General features: G+C 37.3%; 1 protein-coding gene across 1 annotated transcript in view; it reads left to right on the top strand.

Moving 5' to 3' along the window:
• Positions 1-217: 217 nt before the first annotated feature.
• The window catches only part of LSAMP (limbic system associated membrane protein), a 662,291-nt gene continuing 639,096 nt past the window's right edge, over positions 218-23,412 (top strand). Inside the window, exon 1 of the mRNA XM_070750009.1 lies at positions 218-417. Coding sequence (XP_070606110.1) covers positions 263-417 — 155 coding nt within the window. The 5' untranslated portion in view covers positions 218-262. The remainder of the gene's footprint in view (positions 418-23,412) is intronic.

Raw genomic sequence — 23,412 nt, forward strand, 5'->3', positions numbered from 1 at the left:
AGATCGAGAGATCGACCCCCCCCCCCCCCACGCGCTCTCCCCAAGAAGCCGAGAGAACTGATCCACTGGACAGGCAGAGTTGTGCGTTTTTTTGCGACCGCTGGCCGGATATTACTGTACCTCTCTCTCTCTCACGCCTGCTGCCCTCTCCCTGTTGGTCTTTTCTGGGTTTAAGTCCACCGCGTCCTCCAAGCACCGAGAGTGATTGAGAGAGAAAGAGAGAGGGGAAAAAAAAAAGTCCATCCTTTGCAACACTCCAGCCATGGTGGGAAGGGCTCAGCCCGATCGGAGACAATTCCCGTTGGTCCTACTGAGACTGCTTTGCCTTCTCCCTACAGGGCTGCCGGTCCGCAGCGTGGATTATAACCGAGGCACTGACAACATCACGGTGAGGCAGGGAGACACAGCTATCCTCAGGTAGGGGGCGATCGGCCAACTTTTCTTTACCGTCTTCTTGTCTCGCTTTGAGAATCCTGACCCTGGTTGCGACTGGAAGAAGGACGAGTGTCTGCTCCCCTGATCGTGTGCATGGGACTAAGGTTGTTCCGTGTGAGATGGATTGTGATTCATTTGTTTCCCCAAGTATAATTCCTCCATCCTGTTTCTCGGGTCATTGTACCCAAATTTATCATCCCCTTCCCTCAAATCCTACATTGGTCAAAAGATTGAAAAAAAAAATGTCCCAATGTGTGGCTGTTGCTTATTTATTGCTTATTTAAAAAAAGAAGAAGAAGAAATAAGAAATTTCTGCTAATATATGATGCTTGTTTTGGGGTGTGTAGGATTTGTGGCCAGGCTTCAAAAACTTTATCTTCTATAGCTCCTGAATGGTTATAATATATACATATACATATCTAAATGTACTTTGGGTGGAGCTGTTTTTAATGGATCTTGCTGATCCTCCCTACACCTCTGTGTTAGTTTGTTATCCAGACAAACGAAGGAGAAAATAAGTAGCCAGAAGGGAAATAGTCAAATTGTCTTTTCCTTCCTGCCAACATTTAAATGGCAGAAGAAAACCCTGAGCCTCCACCCACATCATTTATTTATTTGAATTATATCCCGATTGTTTTGTACAGAACTCAAGTCAGTTGTACATAATGCGAGAGGTCAGAGAAGAGAGTCATTATAGAAGTAACCTGTTTTCTTCCCCCTCCATTATCACACTCTTCTAAAATTTAAGTACTACTTAAGAGAACGATTTGCTACTTGTTCTGGCTCTTGTACAAATGGATTAAAACCCATTTAACAACATCATTCATTTATGATGATTTTTTTTTTAAAAAATCTTTGGACAGCTTAAGTGCAATGTTGCAATTCCAAATGTGCATGGTTTCTTATCAGGTGATGTTGCCTGCCTGGCTTGCTCTGTTGGTTTTCCTTGTTAAGCCTAGAAGGAGAGCTAAGTTCAGTGCATATCTGTGTGACTTGACTGGCCTATGATGGGAAGCTGCTTCTGCATGTGTTTGTACTGCCTGTTCAAATTGAGATTATATAAATCCTAGTCACTTTAAACCTTGAATTAAAACTCTCTCCCATTCATATAAATAAACAAATCCTTGCACTGCAATCTGCTCTACTGTATTTAAACTTCTGTGTTATAGAAACTAACTATGCACCAGGATCTGCATTCTGCAAATTGTGGCAATAAAATTACTGGATGTGATTTAGAAGAGAGTAATTTATGCAGAGAACAGATATTGCACAGCTGTCAAAGATCCAGGGAATAGTTCTTCTGTGACAACACAAAGTTTTTTTTTTTACTACATTTCTGTAGAATAAAACTTGATAGCTAGCAGATCCTGCCTTTGAAGCACAGCATTTTTCCCCACCCACCTCTCTGTTTTGCGGCTAGAAGTGGATGTTTATTACAAATGCAGGAAAATAGTGTGCATTCCTCGTATTTTGATATTAGAGAGAGGGGTTTTAGAATGCAAAGCAGTCGCCTCCTATTCATTTCATGAGCTAAGAGTGTTCTGATGTTGGAATATATACTGTCAGCGGCACCATTCCTCAGCTCTTCAGCCTTGTTAACTTGCATGTAAGATTTTCCACATGAAGTAATAGGATTTAGCAAGCAATTCATCTGACTTGCGTTCCATGATAGAAAGCTTCTGAAACACCAAAACAAAGTGTTATCTGTGACTTTAGATATCTCCCTCTTTCTCTCCTTCCCCCTCTCCCTCACTCCATCTCTCTCTCTCCATGGCCCTTCCCTGTTGAGATTTAGTAATTAACCCTTTCGGGTAGGATATTCCCCCCTGTTTTTCTAGTCTTTCATTTTAGAATGCATAGTGTAGTTCCTGGTTTGCTCTTGCCTTTTCCTAAGTAGCACAGAAGGGAGTATGTTCAGCTTCAGTGTGTACATATGGCACTGGCAAAGTCGTTAAGCTCACTTACCCAGCTAGGGGTCATTGGATTTCTATTTCCCACTTAACCTTGCAGTTCTGAAGTTTATCTACAGATACAAGGTGCCAGGAATGCATTTGATACAAAGATGTATGCAGCCTACAGGAGAGTGATAAAGAACAAAAATGTACAGATTTTATTCCTTTTTTTAGAGTTTCTCAGATATGTATAGGCAGTTAGTTTTAGTAATCATTTAATTCTGTGTTAACATCTGGGGTCAAGGAGATGAAGAGAGAGGTGGGGAGGGGTGGACAGAGAAAGAAAGGAAGGAAGAAAGGGAGAGAGAAAGAAGGAAAGAAAGAAAGAGAGAGAGAGAGAAAGAAAGAAAGGAAAGAAAGAAAGAAAGAAAGAAAGAAAGAGATGTAATATGTATTGGCATCCAGCAGAGAGAGACACACTATGAAAAAAAAGCAAGCACAATTCCTTCCTTTCATCAACTTATCTCAGGCAACAGTATGTCAACTTCCATGCGTAATGGTTTAACTAAGAAAGCCAAAAAGCTAGCTACAGAAATCAGAGTTTCACCATTATGATTATAAAAAGGATTGCGTGCTTTATAAATTTTGCACATTCCAGTTCAGATTTTATCTATCTTGGCTTGGAATTGTATGAATGTTGCTCATAAATGTGCTTACTTAAAGTAATTACATTAAGGATATGTTTAGTTATTGCTGTAGTCCGCAATTTCTGGCAAGTACTGACTGTACAAATTTTATGCTTTTCTGCACAGGTTATGAAGCCTGGCATAGTTTATTCTTTTCTAGCACAATACAGATATTCATTTGGGAATAAAAGATCTGACCAAATCACAATGTGCTTGTATTCAGGATCTTATTTGAATAAATTGTGCATAGATATATTGTATACAGGTTATTAAAAATGATAAAGATTAATTATCAGACCACATGACATTGTGTAAACTATCTAAACCTTGATTAAATGGAGATATGGAGCAGTACTTATTTAATACACATTTCACTGCTTTTAAAAATGAAATCTTGACATGATAATTTAGTGTATGATTAGTACAATAAAAATCAATATGTTACGTCTATATGATAACAATATGTTAATCAAAAACCTTCAACATGACACACCTCTTTTTTGCAAACACTTTTTGGATGTGAAAGTATGAGTAGATTCCCCATCAAAGTATACTTAACTAAAATTCTGCCTTTAAGAAAGTTTCAGATGGTGAACAAGTTGTGATTCTTCATTATTTCTACACCTAATTGTTCTAAGTGACTTCAACACAAGTTTAAAAACTATACTTAAATATTCCCTGCTTTACATTTAAAATCCAACTTTATATCTCTACGATTGTCCTCTTTATCTGAACCTGTATTCCTGTAACTTAACAAAATTAAAAAATAATTATTGCATAATCCATAATCTTGGACCAACTATCCCTACCCAGACTCACTCACTCCCGTCTTGACTATTGCAACATGCTCTACATGGGGTTGCCCTTGAAGAGCATCCGGAAGTTCCAGTTTGTGGGAAATGCAACAGCTCACATGGTTTTGTGTAGATTATGTGCACACCTCTCTTATAGGAGCTGTATTGGCTTCTGATTTGCTTCTGGGTGCAGTTCAAGGTGCTGGTTGTCACCTTTAAAGCCTACATGTTGTTCTGACTCTGACAGCACAAACAGCATCCAAACAAATCTTATTTTAATATTAACAAACTACTAATGATCTGTCTTAGCAGTCATTCTAAAGCCAATGAAATGATAAATCAGTCATTTCAGTTCAATAGCTATTAATTAATCTTCTTGGCAGCCCACAATAGTCCAAGCAAAAGAACCAAAATCCGACAAAGAGTCTGTCTGATAACAGCACAACAATGGTACCATTGTTGGCAAAATGCCCAGGAGCAATTTGCAGGAACCTGGACATCTTTCAAACAAGAGCCGAGCAGGAGTTTTGAAGTCAAAGACAAGACATTGAATGAACAAAGTTGTTTCCTGCAAATTGGTCAATCTTTTTCTTTACTTAAAAAGGGTATGGGAGTGGCCAATTAACCCCAACCCTTACTCCTGAGTAGTTCTTCTCAACAGGAGCCATTCCTCCCTTTTGGCAGTTCTGTGCATTGTACACATTGAGAACGGGCTCCTCCACTTCTTTTTCTTCTGCCCTCATGACAGCCTCTGGAGGTTCTGGAGGCCCTGGCTGAATCCCTGCATTTGGTACCAAGTCTTCTCCAAGTCTTCCGCATATGCAAAGAAGCAAAAATCACCAAAATCCCACATGTGCATGCATACCCTCAGGCAAATTTGCTTCGTGAGCATGCGCAGTAGCCAATCTCACTTGGACATGCACATGCGCACACTGGAGCTGTGGAGCTTCATGCGTAGCTCAATTTTTGCCACTGGTGCAATGGTATTAACATAATATAATACAGTACAATTATTAATTGCATAAACAAAACTTACTATAAACATCATTACATATTTTTTATGGTTTCCAATCTGAAAAGAACAAGAAAATGTATCCAATGTAGAACATGTGAAGACCAGGTGGCATAACAGGAAATTTTCTGGGGGATGTAAAATCTTGCAGTTCTAGGTTGCCCAGAACTGTTCAATTTTACATTACATCAGAACATTATAGTTTTCAATAAAGCAAAACTATCATCTTTTTCATATTAAAAGAGTCTAATAGTGTGAATCGTTGTTTGATAGTTAAAGAAAAAAAGTCTAATTGATTTATGATTATGGGAAGCTGAGTTAAAGGGGAGCACATGAAGTCAATCTCATTCACATGGTTGGAAATTGTGATTTCCCGTTATACTGTGTTTTCCTGAAAATCAGGCATCCCTGCCCAAAATAAGCCGTCCTCCAAAAATAACTTTTCCCCAAAAATAAGCCCTTCCCATAAATATTTAAATGCATGTCCATCATTTCCTCTGGTTAGGATTAGGGAGACAGACCTGGAAATCAGGTAAGACAGCAAGAGCAGTCCTGTCTTGCTCTACACACCCCAAAATAATAAGACTTTCCCCCCCCCCAAAAAAATCCATCCGCTTATTTTGAGGTTCAAAAAAATATAAGACAAGGCCTTATTTTCATGGAAACACAATAAACAAATCAGTACAATTCTTTCCATTTTTGCACATATCATTGTCTTGCAGCACCAATAAAAACAATATGCTATGATTTTTTAAAGTTGCATATCCATTAATCTCCCCATAAAAGAGTACTGGTTTTAAGGTCAATCTTTAAAATCTTTAAAAGTCTTTCTTTCAGTACATGTATTTGAATCCAACATTTTCTAGCTTTTTACAAGTCCACTAAGCAGAATAAAATCATCCTGGATATTATCTATATTTCCAACATAAATTTGAAATGCATTTTATACATTTTTATTTGAATCATGTACCAATAGCAGATCATTTTATACATCATTTTATACACATTCTCCTGTAGATTATAAAGTAATGTGAATGTCAATGCTTTTTTCAAAACAACGTTGTGAATCTCATTAATTTCTAATATATAAATTGAACTTTGTGTTTCACTTCTGAGTTTTCCATACCAGGTCTATGAAGGCTCTTTCTCCAAATGGTTGTTATATTGAGTTTTATGAATATACAGTATACATTATGTGAGTTTATGCAAATAGAATTGAAGTAAATGAAATAAAACTCAAGTGCTGCTTCTTATGATGAATGTTGAAATGTGAGTCCAATGCACATAATTTATTAAAAATGCTTAATTTTAGGCTTCTCTCTCAAAAGAGATTCTAATGTCTGAAGTTAGTGATTAGTAAAACTGTTATCTTTATAAATATCTAATAAGATTACTCAGTGGTGTAGATTTTTGTCTTTCCACATGGAGTGATATACCTCATCCAACACTGTATACCGTAATCATAAAATGATGTACAGATATAACATATCTGTCTATATAAAATAAAATATACTAGGGCTTATATTTTTTTTAAAAAATACATGAAGTGGAGATATGACATTTTATTTTATTTTCTAAAAAACAATCTTCATGTCATGAGTCCACAGAGAGGTCCAATTAATTAATAAATGTAATGTAATACAGTGATCCCCCGGGTATTGCGATCCCGATCATTGCGAAACGGCTATATGGCGATTTTTCAACCCGGAAGTCAAAACACCATCTGCGCATGCACGCCCTTTTTTTCTATGGGCACTCATGCGTAGATGGCGCCGGGCAGATCAGCTGCTGGGCGGCTTCCCTGGGTCTTCCCCCTCTTGCTGGCGGGAGGGCGAGCGGCGGGCATCAGCGAGAAGTTTCCCCACTGCCCACGCAAACTCCTCGCTGCTGCCGCGCCCGCCGCTTGTCTTGTCCACCGCCTGCCTGCCCGCTCGCCCGCCGCTCGCCCACCCTTCGCCCGCCCACACCGTTCGCTCGCGCCGCGAGCGAGCGGCTTGTCCGCCGCCTGCCCGCCCGTGCGCCCGCCGCTTGCCCGCCCTTCGCCCGCCCACGCCGTTCGCTCGCGCCGCTTCCCAGCTGAGTCCTGAAGCGAATTGGCTTCAGGACTCAGCTGGGAAGCGGCGCGAGCGAACGGCGTGGGCGGGCGAAGGGCGGGCAAGCGGTAGCGAGGAGTTTGCGTGGGCGGTGGGGAAACCCCAATCTTCGGCTCCTCGCTGCTGCTGCGGAAGTAAAAACACCATCTGCGCATGCGCAGATGGTGTTTTTTCTTCCGCAGCGCTACTTCGCGAAAAACCGGTCATTGCGAGGGGTCCTGGAACGGAACCCTCACAATGATCGGGGGACCACTGTATAGACATTACATCAAATGTAACGTGTATATTAATTCATGTGCAAAACACTTATATATAGCTAAATTTTAATATCCATCTTTCTGCTAAGAAACTAGAAGTAGTCTATGAAAAATATTGCTTTAAATAAAATTAAATGCAAGCTATTATATTTTAAAAACTGTAAATTTATATATTTAGCTGATAAAGTTTACAATCAGAGGATTTAGCCTATACAGTGGTACCTCTACTGAAGAACCCCTCTACTTAAAAACTTTTCTAGATAAGAACTGGTGTTCAAGATTTTTTTGCCTCTTCTTAAGAACCATTTTCTACTTAAGAACCTGAGCCCGGAAAAATTTCCCAGGAAATTTGAGAGTGGCATGAAGGCCCAACCAGTTTCCTGCCATTCCCCCTTTAATCCCGTCCATCTCCGGCTTTTCTGGGCTGCCAGAGGAGCCTTTCGGTGGTGGTTAAGGAGGCTTTGTCAGTCCAGGGCAAGCAAAGCATTTATATTGAAGTTCTACTTGACATGGGACAGAAATCTTTCTGTCTCTAAGTAAACCCATATATATCTTTCCCTTCCGTGGTATATCTTTCAGCTATTGCTGACACAGATCTGATAGCTCTCCCCTTAGACATTGAAAGATAACTGCCCAGTAAGCTCTGGAATAGAATCATTTTACAACATACTCTTGTGTGTTACTGAGCAAAACAGTTATATATGGTTTTACTTAGAGACAGAAAGATTTCTGTCCCATGTCGAGTAGAACTTCACATTTATGCAAGACTAAGCTTTTTGCTGCCTCATATTTGCCAGAATGGAAGCAATGGCTTTGTGTTATCCATTTTCTTACTTATTGTTCTTAGCCCTTCTCTTGGCATCTTTTTATTTCTTCCTCGGAGAAGGGCGGCATACAAGTCTAATAATAATAATGATAATGATAATGATAATAGTAATAATAATAGTAATGGTGTTCAGTATAATCTGACCTGCTGTATCTTTCTGCCTTTAACTGTGTCCAAAAACAAATAACAGTGATACCTCATCTTACAAACGCCTTGTCATACAAACTTTTCGAGATACAAACCCGGGGTTTAAGATTTTTTTGCCTCTTCTTACAAACTACCAGTATTTTTATCTTACAAACCCACCACCACCGCTGGGATGCCCCGGACTTCTGTTGCCAGTGAAGCACCAATTTTTGCGCTGCTGGGATTCTCTTGATGCTCCCCTCCATGGGAAAGCCCACCTCCGGACTTCCGTGTTTTTGTGATGCTGCAGGGGAATCCCAGTTTCCTATAGGAAACATTGTTTCGTCTTACAAACGTTTCACCTTAAGAACCACGTCCCGGAACCAATTAAGTTTGTAAGACAAGGTATCGCTGTAGATTGCTTTTCTCTCAGTCTTTACTTATGTCTACCATATCCACTATAGTTACCATATCCTAACTGAAAACAAATTGTGCTAAGTACCAATTCCTCCTACAATTAGCTCTAGACAGGGGATAGGAAATCCATTTATCTAGCAGCAGATAGTGGGTTACAATTAACTACTTTTGATTACTCCATGGAAAGTATTTATTTATTGGAAAATAAGTACTATGTAATGAAAATAATGACCAAGTTAATATACAACACTTCAAGAATACAAATTATTTCTATCTTGAGGGACATCTAGTCCCTCAAGTTTAGGCAAAGGGACTCATTAAAGTTTAGTTTTGAATTATTTTTCTAATAATCTGTATGACACAGAGATAAATAAAACATGACTGTCATCTGTCTTTCAACAGAAGAATGACTTTAATAACTAGCTGTTATAATGGTCAACTTGTAAGGGAATAGTTTCAATTTCCTTTTGTAACTGCCATCTGTACAACTGGGAAACTCTTGTTAACAATCTGCCATTGCTATTTACCAAGAAAATAGTGAAAAGAGGAACTGGATTGATGAACTGATGGACTCTTTTTTTATTCATTCACTATTTCTAATTTAGGTAGCACAGGATTATCAAGCGTTTAGTATTTTTCAAATAACTTATTGCAACATTTCTATTCTACCTAATTAATAGACTCTAGCTGGATTACTGTATTCTATAAACAACAATGATGGTAATTATTAAAATATTTTAACATGATACCAATAATATATATTAGTCATAATTAATCCTAATAATTGAATAACTTAATTGAATGTATTATATCAGTGAAATTCAAGTCTACAGATAATTTTTTTTATTGGTAGTGTGCGTTTTATTGTTAGGTTAAAGGTTAACATTTTGTCATAAATTATTGTTATTATTCTAAATGGGTAAAAAAATAGGAAAAATGCAGAAAATATTATTATGAAAAAGAGAAAATGCTATAGGTAAGAAAAGACATTTAAATAAATGAATTCCGATATTTTATACAGCAGTTAAAAACATTGTTGTCACTTCTTTTACTTCTCATATTTAGTACAAATCCAGAAATAATCATCATTTTTATCCATTTTTAATTTTAAAAAGCTCATAAAAGGTGTCTAGATGTTTAAGGAATTCCTATTGTTTATCACCTAAATGAAAAAGTCCATTTTGTCACTTCTGCTAATTCTGTCATACTCACAGTCCAATCTTCCATGATTTTATAGTTCAAACTCTTAGCAAGCTTCTTGCCTTCAATTATTTTAAAAACATTTTGATTATTTATTTATTTTATTTTTCTTGGGTCAAAATGGCATTCACTGAGTGATGTATTTGTTCTGCTAATTAGAAGATCTCTGTGGCTGTCAAAGTAATGATATCCTAGTTGCTTTGGAAAGCAGAATTTGAGTCAACCCAGTGTCCTATATGCAGGTTCTGCATCAGATTGAGAAACTGAACATTCTTCCTCTCCTGTTCATCCACTGGTTTCTTCCAGATCCTGTGGGTTTGGAACAGGGCTGGATTCTAACTTTCCTCGCTGTTGGTCTGCTTCCTCCAATGCTGCCTCACATACACGCAACCTTTAAAAAAAAAGAAAAAAAAAGAAGACAAAAACAATATGGCGACTACATGCACAGTGCCATAAACTCAGCTTCTGTGCATGCTCAGAAGAAGAAAAAATCTCAAAACTTTTTCCACAAAATTCCCAAAAAATATGGTGATGCCCACAGACCGGCACCGACTGAACTGGGTTGGTGTCATCAACAGCAGACAAACCGGTCCAAACTGGGAGGAACCCAGTTCTGGTTTGGAGGCCATATGGGTGATTCCTTAGCTTCTCTTTTATCCTGAGAAATTCTGCAGATCTAGGCTGACTTGCCAGTCACTGTACTCTGCCTCCAATCATTGGAAGACATTTTAGTTGTCCACTTTCACTATTTCCCACACCTTGAAATCTATAAGGTTAGCATTTTGGAAGCAGGCAAGGAATCATGAGAAGAACTGGCTAGATAGCTAAGCAAATTCTAATTAAAAAATAAAATAAATTTTTGTGGAAAAAATGCCATTTAACAACTTCATTTCAAAGACATTCATTTTAGAAGGTTGCAAATATCCCTTCAGAACAATTTTTCACTCCTGATGACTGCCTCAATGAATCCCGGCAGTTTCCTTGGCAGGTTTTTCAGGAGTAGTCTTCGGGACCACCTCCTGCCACATGAATCCCAGCGACCGGTTAGGTCCCACAGAATTGGCCTTCTTCGGGTCCCGTCGACTAAACAATGTCGTCTGGCGGGACCCAGGGGAAGAGCCTTCTCTGTGGTGGCTCCAATCCTCTGGAACCAGCTCCCCCCTGAGATTAGGATTGCCCCCACCCTCCCTGCCTTTTGTAAACTCCTTAAAACCCACCTCTGCCATCAGGCATGGGGAAACTAAAACATCTCCCCCTTGCCGTTTTGCCGTTTGATTGATTGACTGTGTGACTGTTTGGTTTTTTATATATATTGGGACTGTTTTATGAATTTCTTAACTTAAAATTGTAATTAGATTGGTGGGCATTGGATTTGTTACTATGTACTGTTTTTACTATTGTTGTGAGCCGCCCCGAGTTTGCGGAGAGGGGCGGCATATAAATCCAATAAATCTAATCTAATCAAATCTAATAATTGCCTGCTTTCTAGGTCTGAGAGATAAAGACTAGCCCAAGATCACACAGCTGGCTTTGTGCCTTGGGGGACCAGCTTTATAAACTGGTGCCTTAACCACTAACATAAATTGACTTACCAAGATTTCTCAGTAACAAGCACAAATAAAGTATTTGTTGGCCTTCATATATTTCTAGAATCAAATATGTACCTAAATTATCTTCAAGTAGAATAGCTACCGTGTTTTCCCGAAAATAAGACAGCGTCTTATATTAATTTTTGCTCCCAAAGATGTGCTACGTCTTACTTTCAGGGGATGTCTTATTTTCCCCCCAATTAATTGTATCCTGTATCCTGCTGCAGCAAAAATGCATCCCAACACGCAGCCGCATGTTGGATGTGTATTGGATGTGTTTTAAAACTATTGATGCAGCGTTTGGGATGCAATTTATCGACAGCAGTGTTATATATGTTATGTTCAGGAATGTTGCGAAACGAAAGGTCTCCTATGTCTTACTTTCAGGGGATGCCTTATTTATTTATTTATTTATTTATTTATTTATTTATTGGATTTGTATGCCGCAATTCTATGAAACCTCTCCTATGTCTTACTTTCGGGGGTGACTTATTTTCGGGGAAACAGGGTATATACAATAACCTTAAAAATTCATAAACTTGTAATGTTCAGATAAAAGTAGGGATCTATAAATTACTTTTCTATTATAGTCTATATTCAATTTTACCAGTCTACACTTAACACTATTTCATCTGTTACATGAAATTTAAAAGATATGAGCAGATAGCAATAGCAGAAATGCTTCTGAGCTGAGCATTGTTACATTAATACATTTATTCCTTATATGGATATAGATATAGATATAACTTCTACACTTCAAATATTTATTCAATAAATCAGTGTTTAGTGTGCAGGAAACGCATATGGACAATTTTATCTGCATGCATGCATAATTCAAAGCTATTAAATAGTATTTAAAAACAATTCCCCAAATATGGATGTTTAAGAGAAGAGGGTTTTTCATTGTTTTATTATCAAATGATGAAGAATATTAGTTGTAACAAAGATCTTTCTATTCAATATGTAGATTTTCTAGATATGCTAATCTAGCCATTACTTTCTTATAACTCTACCTGTTTTTCCTAATATAATTCTAATACTCTTTATGGGTTTCAAATGAACAACAAGGAAAAAGGTCAAACTAAAGCAACTTAAGTGACCCTCAAGAAAAATCTTCCAATTTTAATTCTAAAGTATGTTAGTTTTTTTTTATCGGTTCCATGTTTAAAACACAATTCCAAAACTTTAGATATACAGACCTAGTAGACAGATATATGCATCTAGTGCTTGGCAGGAAAAAAATATTGTAAAATATATATTTATAACCCAAGACTTTCTCAGAGAAACTGTCTGGAGTTTGGAATATATGCACATAATAATGCATATGTCAGCTCAGAAGTATATTTTCAGGGACTTAAGGTAGGTGGGTTAACAAATCAAAGATGACACTTACCTAGGAAAACAACAGCAAAATTAGTGATTGATATACATATAGTGATATCATACCCTAATTTATAACTTACATTGAAGATAATAGTAGAGGAAAAACTGTATTGGTTGTATTTTCTTGGTTCAAAGACGTTCCCTTGAGTTTGAGCACCTTTTTCAATTTATTGCAAAATGTCTTATGTTTCCTGTCTAATTATTAAAATATCAGATTTAGAAAGTAGGAGACTGTCAATTCAAGTTCTGTCTCAGTCCAGCTGAATAATCTTGGGCCAATCAGTCTGTCTCAGTCCTAGAAAAACAGACAGTGGTAAGCTATCTCCAAAAATCTGGGAAGAAAACTGTGGAAACTAGTTCAGTCAGTTGATAGAAATCGACACTGATTCCAAAGGGCCATAAATAAATAAATTTAACAAAATCAATATAACATTGCCAACTGCATCTTTTATACAAATAGGTCCAGGTACAGAAACCTCCAATTAGTATTATTAACATTGCATTACATTTGTCATTCAACCAGATCTATGAAACATTGGAACAAGGACATACAAATCTTAAACTCATAATAATATTGACATTAATATTGTGTTTTAGAACTGGTCCTCCTCTTTTACATTGAACTAGTTTGAAGATTGTTTTGTTTTATACTTGGTGTTTTTTTATCAAGATAAATGTTGACTTGACTTGGATATGCTAAATATTTTTAATCAAATTCGCCATTTTTAAAGGCAATATAACATTCTATACTTTCAAAATTTTATTTTATTTTTGAATATGTATTTATGTTTGTACGGTATGTATGTATGTATGTATGTATGTATGTATGTATGTATGTATGTATGGAAGGAAAGGAAGGAAGGAAGGAAGGAAGGAAGTAAATAAAAATATATAATATTTTATTATTCAGTCTTTTCAATGTTTTGGGAATTCAGTTTTCTATATGATTCTGGCAAGTATACTATAAGTTAGGAAAACTTTGAACATCTTACCTACATACCTCAAGCTTCAGGTGGGGGAATATGTACCTTTGATAAACTCCTCTCAGAAGCTTTTACAGAAGTGTCCTTATTATCAATAGCAATAATGCTTAGACTCATATCCTACTTGATAGTGTTTTACAGCCCTCTCTAAGTGGTTTACAGTGTCAGTATATGGCCTCAACAATCTGGGTTCTCGTTTTACTAATCTCAGAAGGATGGAAGGCTGAGTCAACCTTGCACCGTCTGAATCAAACTCCTGGCAGTGAATAGCCTGGAAGTTGTAATAGTTCTGATTAGGTTTAACTATAGCGGATGACTACAACAAGATAAACTATTTTTACATGACCTGCTTCCTATGTATTTTACCCTGTCAATCCTAAGCATAAGAACAGAGCAAAGGAGATAGCCCTATGGTACCTGATGTCCATTCACACTCTACTAAACTAACAAAACAAAATCCATTGGCAGGAAGTATCTATGGCTTTGAATAGTAAGTGAACATTTTCCTCTCCCCTATTAAGCTGACAGGCACTTAGCCAATTATTCAGTCACAGTTTCAGTTGTATTTATGAAGAAAAAGGAAGCAGTGCAAACAGCTTGTGTCTTTGGGGTTTCAGCTGAATCCGCATAGTATTTTTACCTTCTCTGCTTCAAGTTTAAGGGAAGAAACAAGGCTGGCAGGAAGGTCAGAAAATTGAGTACCCCAAAGCAGTAGTGGTTTTCATTACCTTTGCTACCGGCTTTGGAATCAGAGCACACAGTTGCATGTGGGTGTTTTGCACATGTGTCAATGCTTCAGCACATGCACAGAGCATTTTTAATGATGTCCAGGTGGGTGGGCGGAGCCTCCCACTGCTGCCGCTACCAGTTTACTGAACTGGTGCGAACTGGTAGCAACCCAGCACTGCCCCAAAGGATAGCAACTTATAGAATATAGAAGTGGTGACTTATTTTAGAATATCTTAAGAACAAGGATTGCTGTACCTTTGTGTGCATATGCATGACTTTAACATCTTCTGAAATGAGAAGAGAAGTGAAAGAATAACACTTTTACTATGTGAAAATAAATTAACATATCATGTTTTATAAACCTGCATAGTTTGCATGATGCCCACAATAGAAAACTGAGATTACAAAGTAATAGCAAAAGCAGCTAAAATGTTGTAATTTTGTGTCTATGTCCTATTTATTCAACCATAATGCCATGTGGTCTGTTTTAGGACAGTTTGATAAGTACTGTCACCATAGTAAAATGGAAAAGACCAATTGTTCCACACTTTGAAGGATTAAGTTAGAAATGGAATTAGGTAGCATTAGGAAACAAGCCTATTTATTTATTTGAAGGCAATGAGTTTGTAGCCTCTCACCTCACATACATTATCTGCATTGTAAGTTTAGCTAATATTGTTACATAGTGTTCTGTTTGGGTCACTCCGGAAGCTATGACCAACCCAAAAAGATAAGCCAGACACACTGGTAAAATTCAAATACAGTTTTATAATGTTCAAGAGAAACGAAGCTAACAGAAAATGTCCTTACAAAGCAGGAAAACACTGGAACGTAAATAGAGGATCTTTGCTGCCAAGACGAGGCTGTAGATAACAGACATACACCTCCCACGGGTCTTCAGAACTGCTGGGCCACGAGCCAGGAACAGAAACGCCGAGAAACAATGCAGGTTACATCAACTCCAAACTGATAACACTCCACATGGTTTCAAGAGCTTGCCTGCCTTATAAACCCTTCCCTGCTAATGAGGACCACACCCAAGCCCTGGTGTTCCTTATTCAATGCTGATAATATTTCCTCAATTGATCCTTCCTTTGATCTAAACGTCTCTGTCGCATGTCAATGACAGCTTGGGCTTCGTCACCTAATTACTCCAAAGACTCCAAGCTACTGGCTAGGGAGAGCCCATCCCCGGGGCTCCCATGCTGTTCTTCCTCGTCACATTCCTGACTGGACTCTCCCCCGTCCGACTGCTCAGCCCCCTCCTCTTCGCTGTCAGCCTCCTCTGGGCATGGAGCCAGCAAAGACGCAGCTGGTCTTTGAGCTGCCTCAGGCTGAACCACAACACATAGCTTATGGTTAATGCAACTTCATAATATAGGCTTGTATTTTCTCCCTTTAAAAAAAGAAGAAGAAGGTAGAATGGAGTCCCACATTCTTAGAATCACAAGGTTGAAAAGGACCTTAAAAGACTTTAATCCAATTCCTTACTTGATGCGGGAGTCATTTTACTATGACAGATAATTGACTCTCTAATCTTTTATAGAAAACATCCATGGATGGAGCATCCAAATAATTTCAGAAGTCAGATTATTCTGTTGCTTAATGGATGCCATAAGCAGAAGATTACTCCTTATGTAAAGTTTGGATCTCTCTGTTAAACCTCTATCTATTGGTTCCATCTCATCCTTGAATGATGTAGGGAATAAATGCACACCCTCTTTCATGTAATATTATTCAATGTACTGGAAGACTACTATCATCACCCCACTGGTAAAATCTAAAAAATTTCTATACCAGTTCTGTGAGAATGTCTTGGTGGGCGCAGGTTGGTGGTCATGTGACTGGGTGGGTGTGACCTTGGTGTTCATGGTTATGTGACCAGGTGAAAACCAACTTTCAACTTTACACACAAGCTACAAAAGCTACACAAACCGCACAACTGACTCACACCTAATTCAAAAACAGCCATTTCACACAAAATGTCTCCTGTAAACAATCACAGAGCCACAAAGAGTTCAAAAACCAACTTTCAACTTTACACAAAAGCTACACAATTGATTCTTACACAACTGATTACACACAATGCAGAAGCAGCTGGACTTCACACAAAATGGCCCCTGCAACAAAGCAAGAACCTCACAGACTCACAGTTCCAATGAATAGTTTTTTAAAAATGTTTTAAAAATGTTTCCATAATCCCCCTCTCATCTGATTGTCAAACAGCTGAGAGTTGGGACTTTAAAAAAAAAAAAACTTTTTAAAGTATTTTTTACTACCAGCTCTGGGGAGTAGGTAATAAAAATACTTTTAAAAAAGTTTTTAAAAAAAGGTTAATCAGCTGAGCCAATCAGCTGTGGAAAACTTTTTTTCTTTAAACTTTCTAAAAGCATTTTTACTACTAGTTCAAAGAAGTTCCTTTAAACTCTCCTCAAATAATTTAGTTTCCAAACTCCTTACCATCTTTGTCTATTCTCTGTTCTCTTTTCAATTTCTCAGGGTCCTTTTTGCAACGTGTAACCAAAATTGGATATAGTATTACAGATATGGTTTTACAAGTCCATCATAGAGCAATGCTATCAATTCCTTGATCATGACAGTATACCTTTAACTGATGCAATCCAAATAAAAAAAATATTTTGGCACATTTTTGGTCATGCTTAAACCGTGGCCTACTAAGGCCCTCAGATTTCTTACAAATATTATTTCTAAGTCAAGTACCACCTATCTTATACTGGTGTATCTGCTTGCTATATAAGTGAAGCACTCAACAGTTCTCCTTATAATCAATACTTTATTGAACAGAGAGCCTCTTGCTGTTAGGGCTCAATGTTCAAGTATATCACACTCTTTTAAAATCTTGACCAGGGGTGGTTTCTAACTTTCCTCGCTGCTGGTTTGCTTCCTTCTGTGCCATGTCTTTGCAGAGGGGAGGAATAATAATAATAATAATAATAATAATAATAATAATAATAATCATCATCATCATCATCATCATCATCATCATCATCATTATTATTATGTGGCTGGGTCTTGTGGGCACGTGCACATGCACAATGGCAAAAAATCTGAAAAAATCCACCAAAAAAGCTGAAAACAAGAAAGTGATGCATGTGCAGTGCCAAAAATTCAACTTCTGTGTATGCTCAGAAGAATCTTTAAATGATAAAAATAAAAAAAGATAGTGGTATCCATGGACTGGCATTGACTAAACCAGTTCAGGTTATGACCTATAAAGCCCTTCATGGCACTGGACCAGATTATCTCCGGGACCGCCTTCTGCCGCATGAATCCCAGCGGCCAGTTATGTCCCACAGAGTGGGTCTTCTCCGGGTCCCGTCAACTAAACAATGCCGCTTGGCGGGACCCAGGAGAAGAGCCTTCTCTGTGGCAGCTCCGGCCCTCTGGAACCAACTCCCCCCAGAGATTAGAATTGCCCCCACCCTCCTTGCCTTTCGTAAGCTACTTAAAACCCACCTCTGCCGCCAGGCATGGGGGAATTAAGACTTTTTTCTCCCCCTAGGCCGTTACAACTGTATACATGGTATGTTTGTATGTATGTTTGGTTTTTATATATTAAGGGGTTTTAATTTGCTTTTAGTATTGGATTTTATTGTATATTTTCATGATTGTTGTTAGCCGCCCCGAGTTTTCGGAGAGAGGCGGCATATAAATCCAATAAAACTAAACTAAACTACTGGTTCAGGTGAAACTGAGAGGAATTCACCTCTGATCTTGATCCTTCTCCCCCTACATTGGCGTTGTATCATCCCCAAATATTGTGATTACCTCTTCTCTTTCCTCATCTAAGTCATTTATGAAGTTGTTGAAGAATTTAGACCCAGGACAGCATTCCACTCCATAGTACTGCATTGCATACCTTCTCAATGATTAAACATATGATTTTGTTCTCTGCGGCCAACAAATTTTGCTACGCTTATTATTCTTATTAATTTATCATCTATTACTATACAACAATTTTGTATCTAACTTACTAATTTTATTAGATTAACCTTAATTAATAGTGAGCAGTGATAAAACAGTTTGTAATTCATTTATTTGTTTATTTAACGTTGATAGAAAAATATTTACAATTTTTTGGCACCAAATCACTTCCCAAGAATTAAAAATAATAATATTTTGCAATTTGTTTACCAAAGAACAATCTTGTATGCGCTTGCAATCCTTCTCATACAGGTCTCATGTATTTGTCTTGGCTGAGCAATTTTGTGTACAACTTGGATGCTAGAGTATATCATCAGAACCTATTCTCACCTTTAGTGAGTAAGTGAACAGAAAGAGATGGAGGTTACACCCTCCATAACATATAAATCTGTTTGTCCTTATCAATCTGTTAGATAAGTGAAGCAAAGAATTAGTGACAGACGAACTTCAGAAAGGAGATTTTCATCTGTATTTTTCTGCATCCATACTCAAAATGTCAACGTGATACAAAGTGACAAACACAACCTGTTCAGCCTGTTGTAATGCAGAAAGACTAAACCCATATACCCTGCTCTGATTCAGTCATATATTACAACAGGGTGAACAAATTTTGTTTGCCACTTTGTAGCATATTGACCCTGACAGTTACTAGTATCAAGTTCAAAATGTGTCAACACAGAAGCTTGGATGACAAGGAAGCCGCGAAATCTGATTCGCAATAGCTTCAGAAGAAATATCTACCCAACACTTTTCAGTGCTTATATGAAAGTTACAGTTTTGTTATATGTAGATATGTTAATCTGAAAATTAATTCTTAAACTTTTGCTACATTTTATATTATTAAAGAAAAATATTTTCATTAATAAAAAAAACATTTTTTAAAATGTTGACATTTAAAAAAATATCAATAACTAATACCCCATAGATAGATAATAAATAGATGATAGGTAGGTAGATAGGTAGGTTGGTAATAGAGGGAGCACGGGGTTGAATTCTGACTTACTTCACTGCTGGTTTGCTTCCTCATGCACCGCATGGGCATTTGCGTGCTTTGTGCGCTTTCGCATGTGCAGTGCTAAAAACACAGGTTTTGAGCATGTGCAGAAGTGAAAAAGAAGATGGCAATGCCTACGGCACCACCGAGAGAGCTGGTTCAGGGGCATGGCCAGCCAGCCAGCGCTGCTGGTTCGGTGACTGGGGGAATTCCCGCTACCAGTCCAAATTGGCAGGAATCCACATCAGATAGATAGATAGATAGATAGAGAGAGAGACAGACAGACAGACAGACAGACAGAGAGAGAGAGATGACATAGAATTCTCACAATTATTTATTCACTGACTGTTCAAGGTTAATGAAAAAGAGATCCATGGCTGTCCTCAGAGTTGTGGCCATTACAATGTCACTGCAGTCTCATTCATTCATTCATTCATTCATTCATTCATTCATTCATTCATTCATTCATATGTTGTCCTTCTCTGAGGACTTGGGCGGTTACAACATGTAAAAGACAATAAAAAACATCTGAAATCCAATTTAAATTTAAAACTAACTAGTCTAAAACCCTAGTACATTAAAAGCCAATCACTCCCATTCAAACAGTAAGCATCAGCCAGGGGGCAAGTAATTAGTAGCCCCAAGCCTGATGGCACAAATTAGTCTTCAGAGTCTTGCAAAAGGCGAGGAGAATGGGGGCAGTGCTGATCTCTGGGTGGAACTGGTTCCTGGCGGCTGGGCCCCCCCACAGAGAAGGCTCTTCTCCTAGGTCCCGCCAAGCCAAATTGTCTAGTTGACGGGACCCGGGCTGTAATCTGAGCACTTGGCAACTGGCAAGGCATACATTTATGATGATTGCATGGTGCTGTAGTCACATGATTGCTATTTGCAAACTTTACAGTAAAATCCCATCAGCAAAATCAGTGGGGAAGCCATCAGTTGTCACAAGTTACAGTCACCTACTGTTATATATACCTACGGGGACTCATTTAATGATAGCAATCAGAACTGAAGAACTGGTGTACGTTAGGTGTGGTCATATGAGATTTCACTTTATGTTGTTTAGTGACTTAGTTGCCAGCTCAGTTTAGTGGATGTGAAGATCCTAACTCTATCTGAAGATAGAGATTGAAATACCTGGAAAAAAGGTGGACTCTGTTTAGACCAACTAGAATCTAAGTGTCTGGAGATACCAGTAAAAGAAACTAATTTAGCCTATTTTATCTCTATCCTCAAAGTAAAATTCCTAACTCTAAACCCTTTAACAGTATATTAAACATAAAGAAACTTACCATTCCATTTTCATTCTTACTATGAATTAGTGGGGACACTATTCAAAATGATAATTCTTGTGCAAAATTCTAGAATTGTGTGATAATAAATTAGCATACCTTGCTTGTCAAATTTAATTACTCTTTAAATATTAAGAGTTGTTTGACAATGAAATAGATGTCATATAAATTTAATATATAAAATAAAATTATTAAAACATGCTTTATAGAATGGGATCTATGAAACTAGAATTATGACAGTACAACACTCTCATCTTTCAAACCCTCCAACTGAATGGTAGGGAGGAAAATGAATTTTAAGTGAAGTAGCAAAAACTCTCTCCCTCCCTCTTACTCCCCCTCTCTCCTTCTCTCTCTCTCCCTCTACTCTCCTTTCTCCCTCCAATTCACAGCTCCCATGAGCTTTTTCTTATTTATGCTCATTCATACTGCCCTAAAGATGCTGATATTGAAGCCCATATATATCATCAATATTGTAAGAACATATATTTTCTTATAATAAATAAAAGTTTGCTATAACGTATATACAATAACTGTATGCTATGGAATAGTTCTGTTCAAAGTTACTATTGAATTATTTGTGTACTGCTTATTAAAAAAATGAGATAAATTCCACTCCAAAATCTGTTCCATGAATATTTGCTCCAATACAAAAATGAAATCACTTCATCTGCAGCTGTGCTTCTTTTGTATGGCTGGGCTTGTTAAGTTTTTCTTTTTGCATTGAATAATTGAACAACTGAGTTTAACTTAGACTAATGTTCATGGAAATCACATTTAAAACTATCAACAGATGAGTAAACAATTTGACTGTGTCTCTGCAGCTGGCTGGTACTATCCACAAATGCATATACACAAATGTAAATACTTTCTGTCAATAACTGTCACTGTCTCAAGTATGTTTTTTATTGCATATGTACTTCTCTTAGTATTGCAATGAATAATAGTTTTGTTACTGCAGTGTCCCTGAACTAAGGAAAATAAATGAAGAAGTTGGTTCAATAACAGCATGGCCTAAACATGCAATTATTTTATGTGACTGTGACCAAAAAAACCCACCTTCCAAACACTTCACTCAGCTAGTGTTATGGTAGCCTGATTTTAATAGGAACAATGCCTCAAGCAATCTATCAGGCTCCAGGAACAGAAAGGTTAATAATTTGAAATCCCTTGTTTGTTTCTGTTCTCTGATGGAGTTTTAGCTCTGGGGACCCCCTTATCACCCTCTTCTTGATTATGTCTCTGAACTTTCTTCTGGCTGGTTCTAAGCAATCAATGCATTTCCACTAGCATTGGTAGTGGATTTTTTTTAAAAAAATGTTGCACTGAGCCAATCACAAAATAGAAGACTCTGAGATACTGTACAAAGTTGTACTTTTCTCTCTTCCCTCAAAATATTGCCTACTCTTTTTTTTTGTATACAGTGTTCCCTCAATTTTCACGGGTTCGAACTTTGCGGAAAGTCTATACCACGGTTTTTCAAAAATATTAATTAAAAAATACTTTGTGGTTTTCCCCCCTATACCATGATTTTTCCTGCCAGATGACATCATATGTCATCGCCAAATTTTCGTCCGCTTTTAATAAATATTTTTTTAATAAACTTTAATAAATAAACATGGTAAGTAATAATCTAAATGGTTGTTAAGGGAATGGAAAATTGTAATTTAGGGGTTTAAAATGTTAAGGGAAGGCTTGTGATACTGTTCATAGCCAAAATAGTGTATTTACTTCCGCATCTCTATTTCGTGGAAATTTGACTTTCGCGGGCGGTCTCGGAACGCATCCCCCGTGAAAATTGAGGGAACACTATATTTTTAAAATTCTTGGCAGAAAAGTTTTCACTCCGAGGTTGTTAGACTGTACCATATATATTTATAGTTTAATAAAAATAAGCAGAAGGGCAATATGAAATAATAGACCATCGTGTAACCCTCATTATTAATAAAAATGTTAATGTTTTTAATGATTCTTATTTTGGCATCTTATGTTAATTGTAGGTCTGATTTCAACAGGGATTACAATAAAAAAAATTCACAGTACTGTATATAAATTATCTTTAGTTCTAGTTTCTCTTCTGTTCTTTGTGGCTATATTATTAAATATCAGTTAAAATTACGGTGAGTAGAATGTTGAATATCTAATGGCATAAACATTGTTAAAGAATATAGGAAAAGCACTTCTTCTAACAATTAGCTGCCCTGAGTCCTTCGGGATTGGGCAGCATAGAAGTTGAATTAAACAAATAAATAAATAAACAATTGCTCTGAATTGATCCAGCTATTGAATCAGTTTGAGGAAAGGGAGAGCTGGCCATTATTCAGTTGGAAGAAAGAAACCCAATATATTGAATGATTGTTCATTAGTACTAATATATGTAGGGCATATCTTAGTCAGCCATAGAGATCGACACAAACCTGGTGATATACTTTTTGGGTAAATTTCAGTGTTGCATTGGATTGAGAGATAGAAAAAATATGGATACTCTTTGAGTTTTTTCTATTTCTGGCTGCAATTTTATAAGTCAGCTATTGTTTATCATAATGAGAACTGAGCCCTCTTGAAATGCCACTGTTTACTCAATCTGCCCCTCCAATTTGGATCTATTAATCTTGCAACAATTTTTAAAAGATAGCTCAGATTACAAAGAACCACCAGGGTATTTTCACCAAATCAAGTTACTCTGACTCTAGGGAGACAATACCATTTGCTGTGTCTTTTAAGGACATTGATAATAATATGGTGGCTTTTCCCATTGT

This window comes from Erythrolamprus reginae, chromosome 4 (genome assembly GCF_031021105.1).
Source record: "Erythrolamprus reginae isolate rEryReg1 chromosome 4, rEryReg1.hap1, whole genome shotgun sequence".
Lineage (NCBI taxonomy): Eukaryota > Metazoa > Chordata > Lepidosauria > Squamata > Dipsadidae > Erythrolamprus > Erythrolamprus reginae.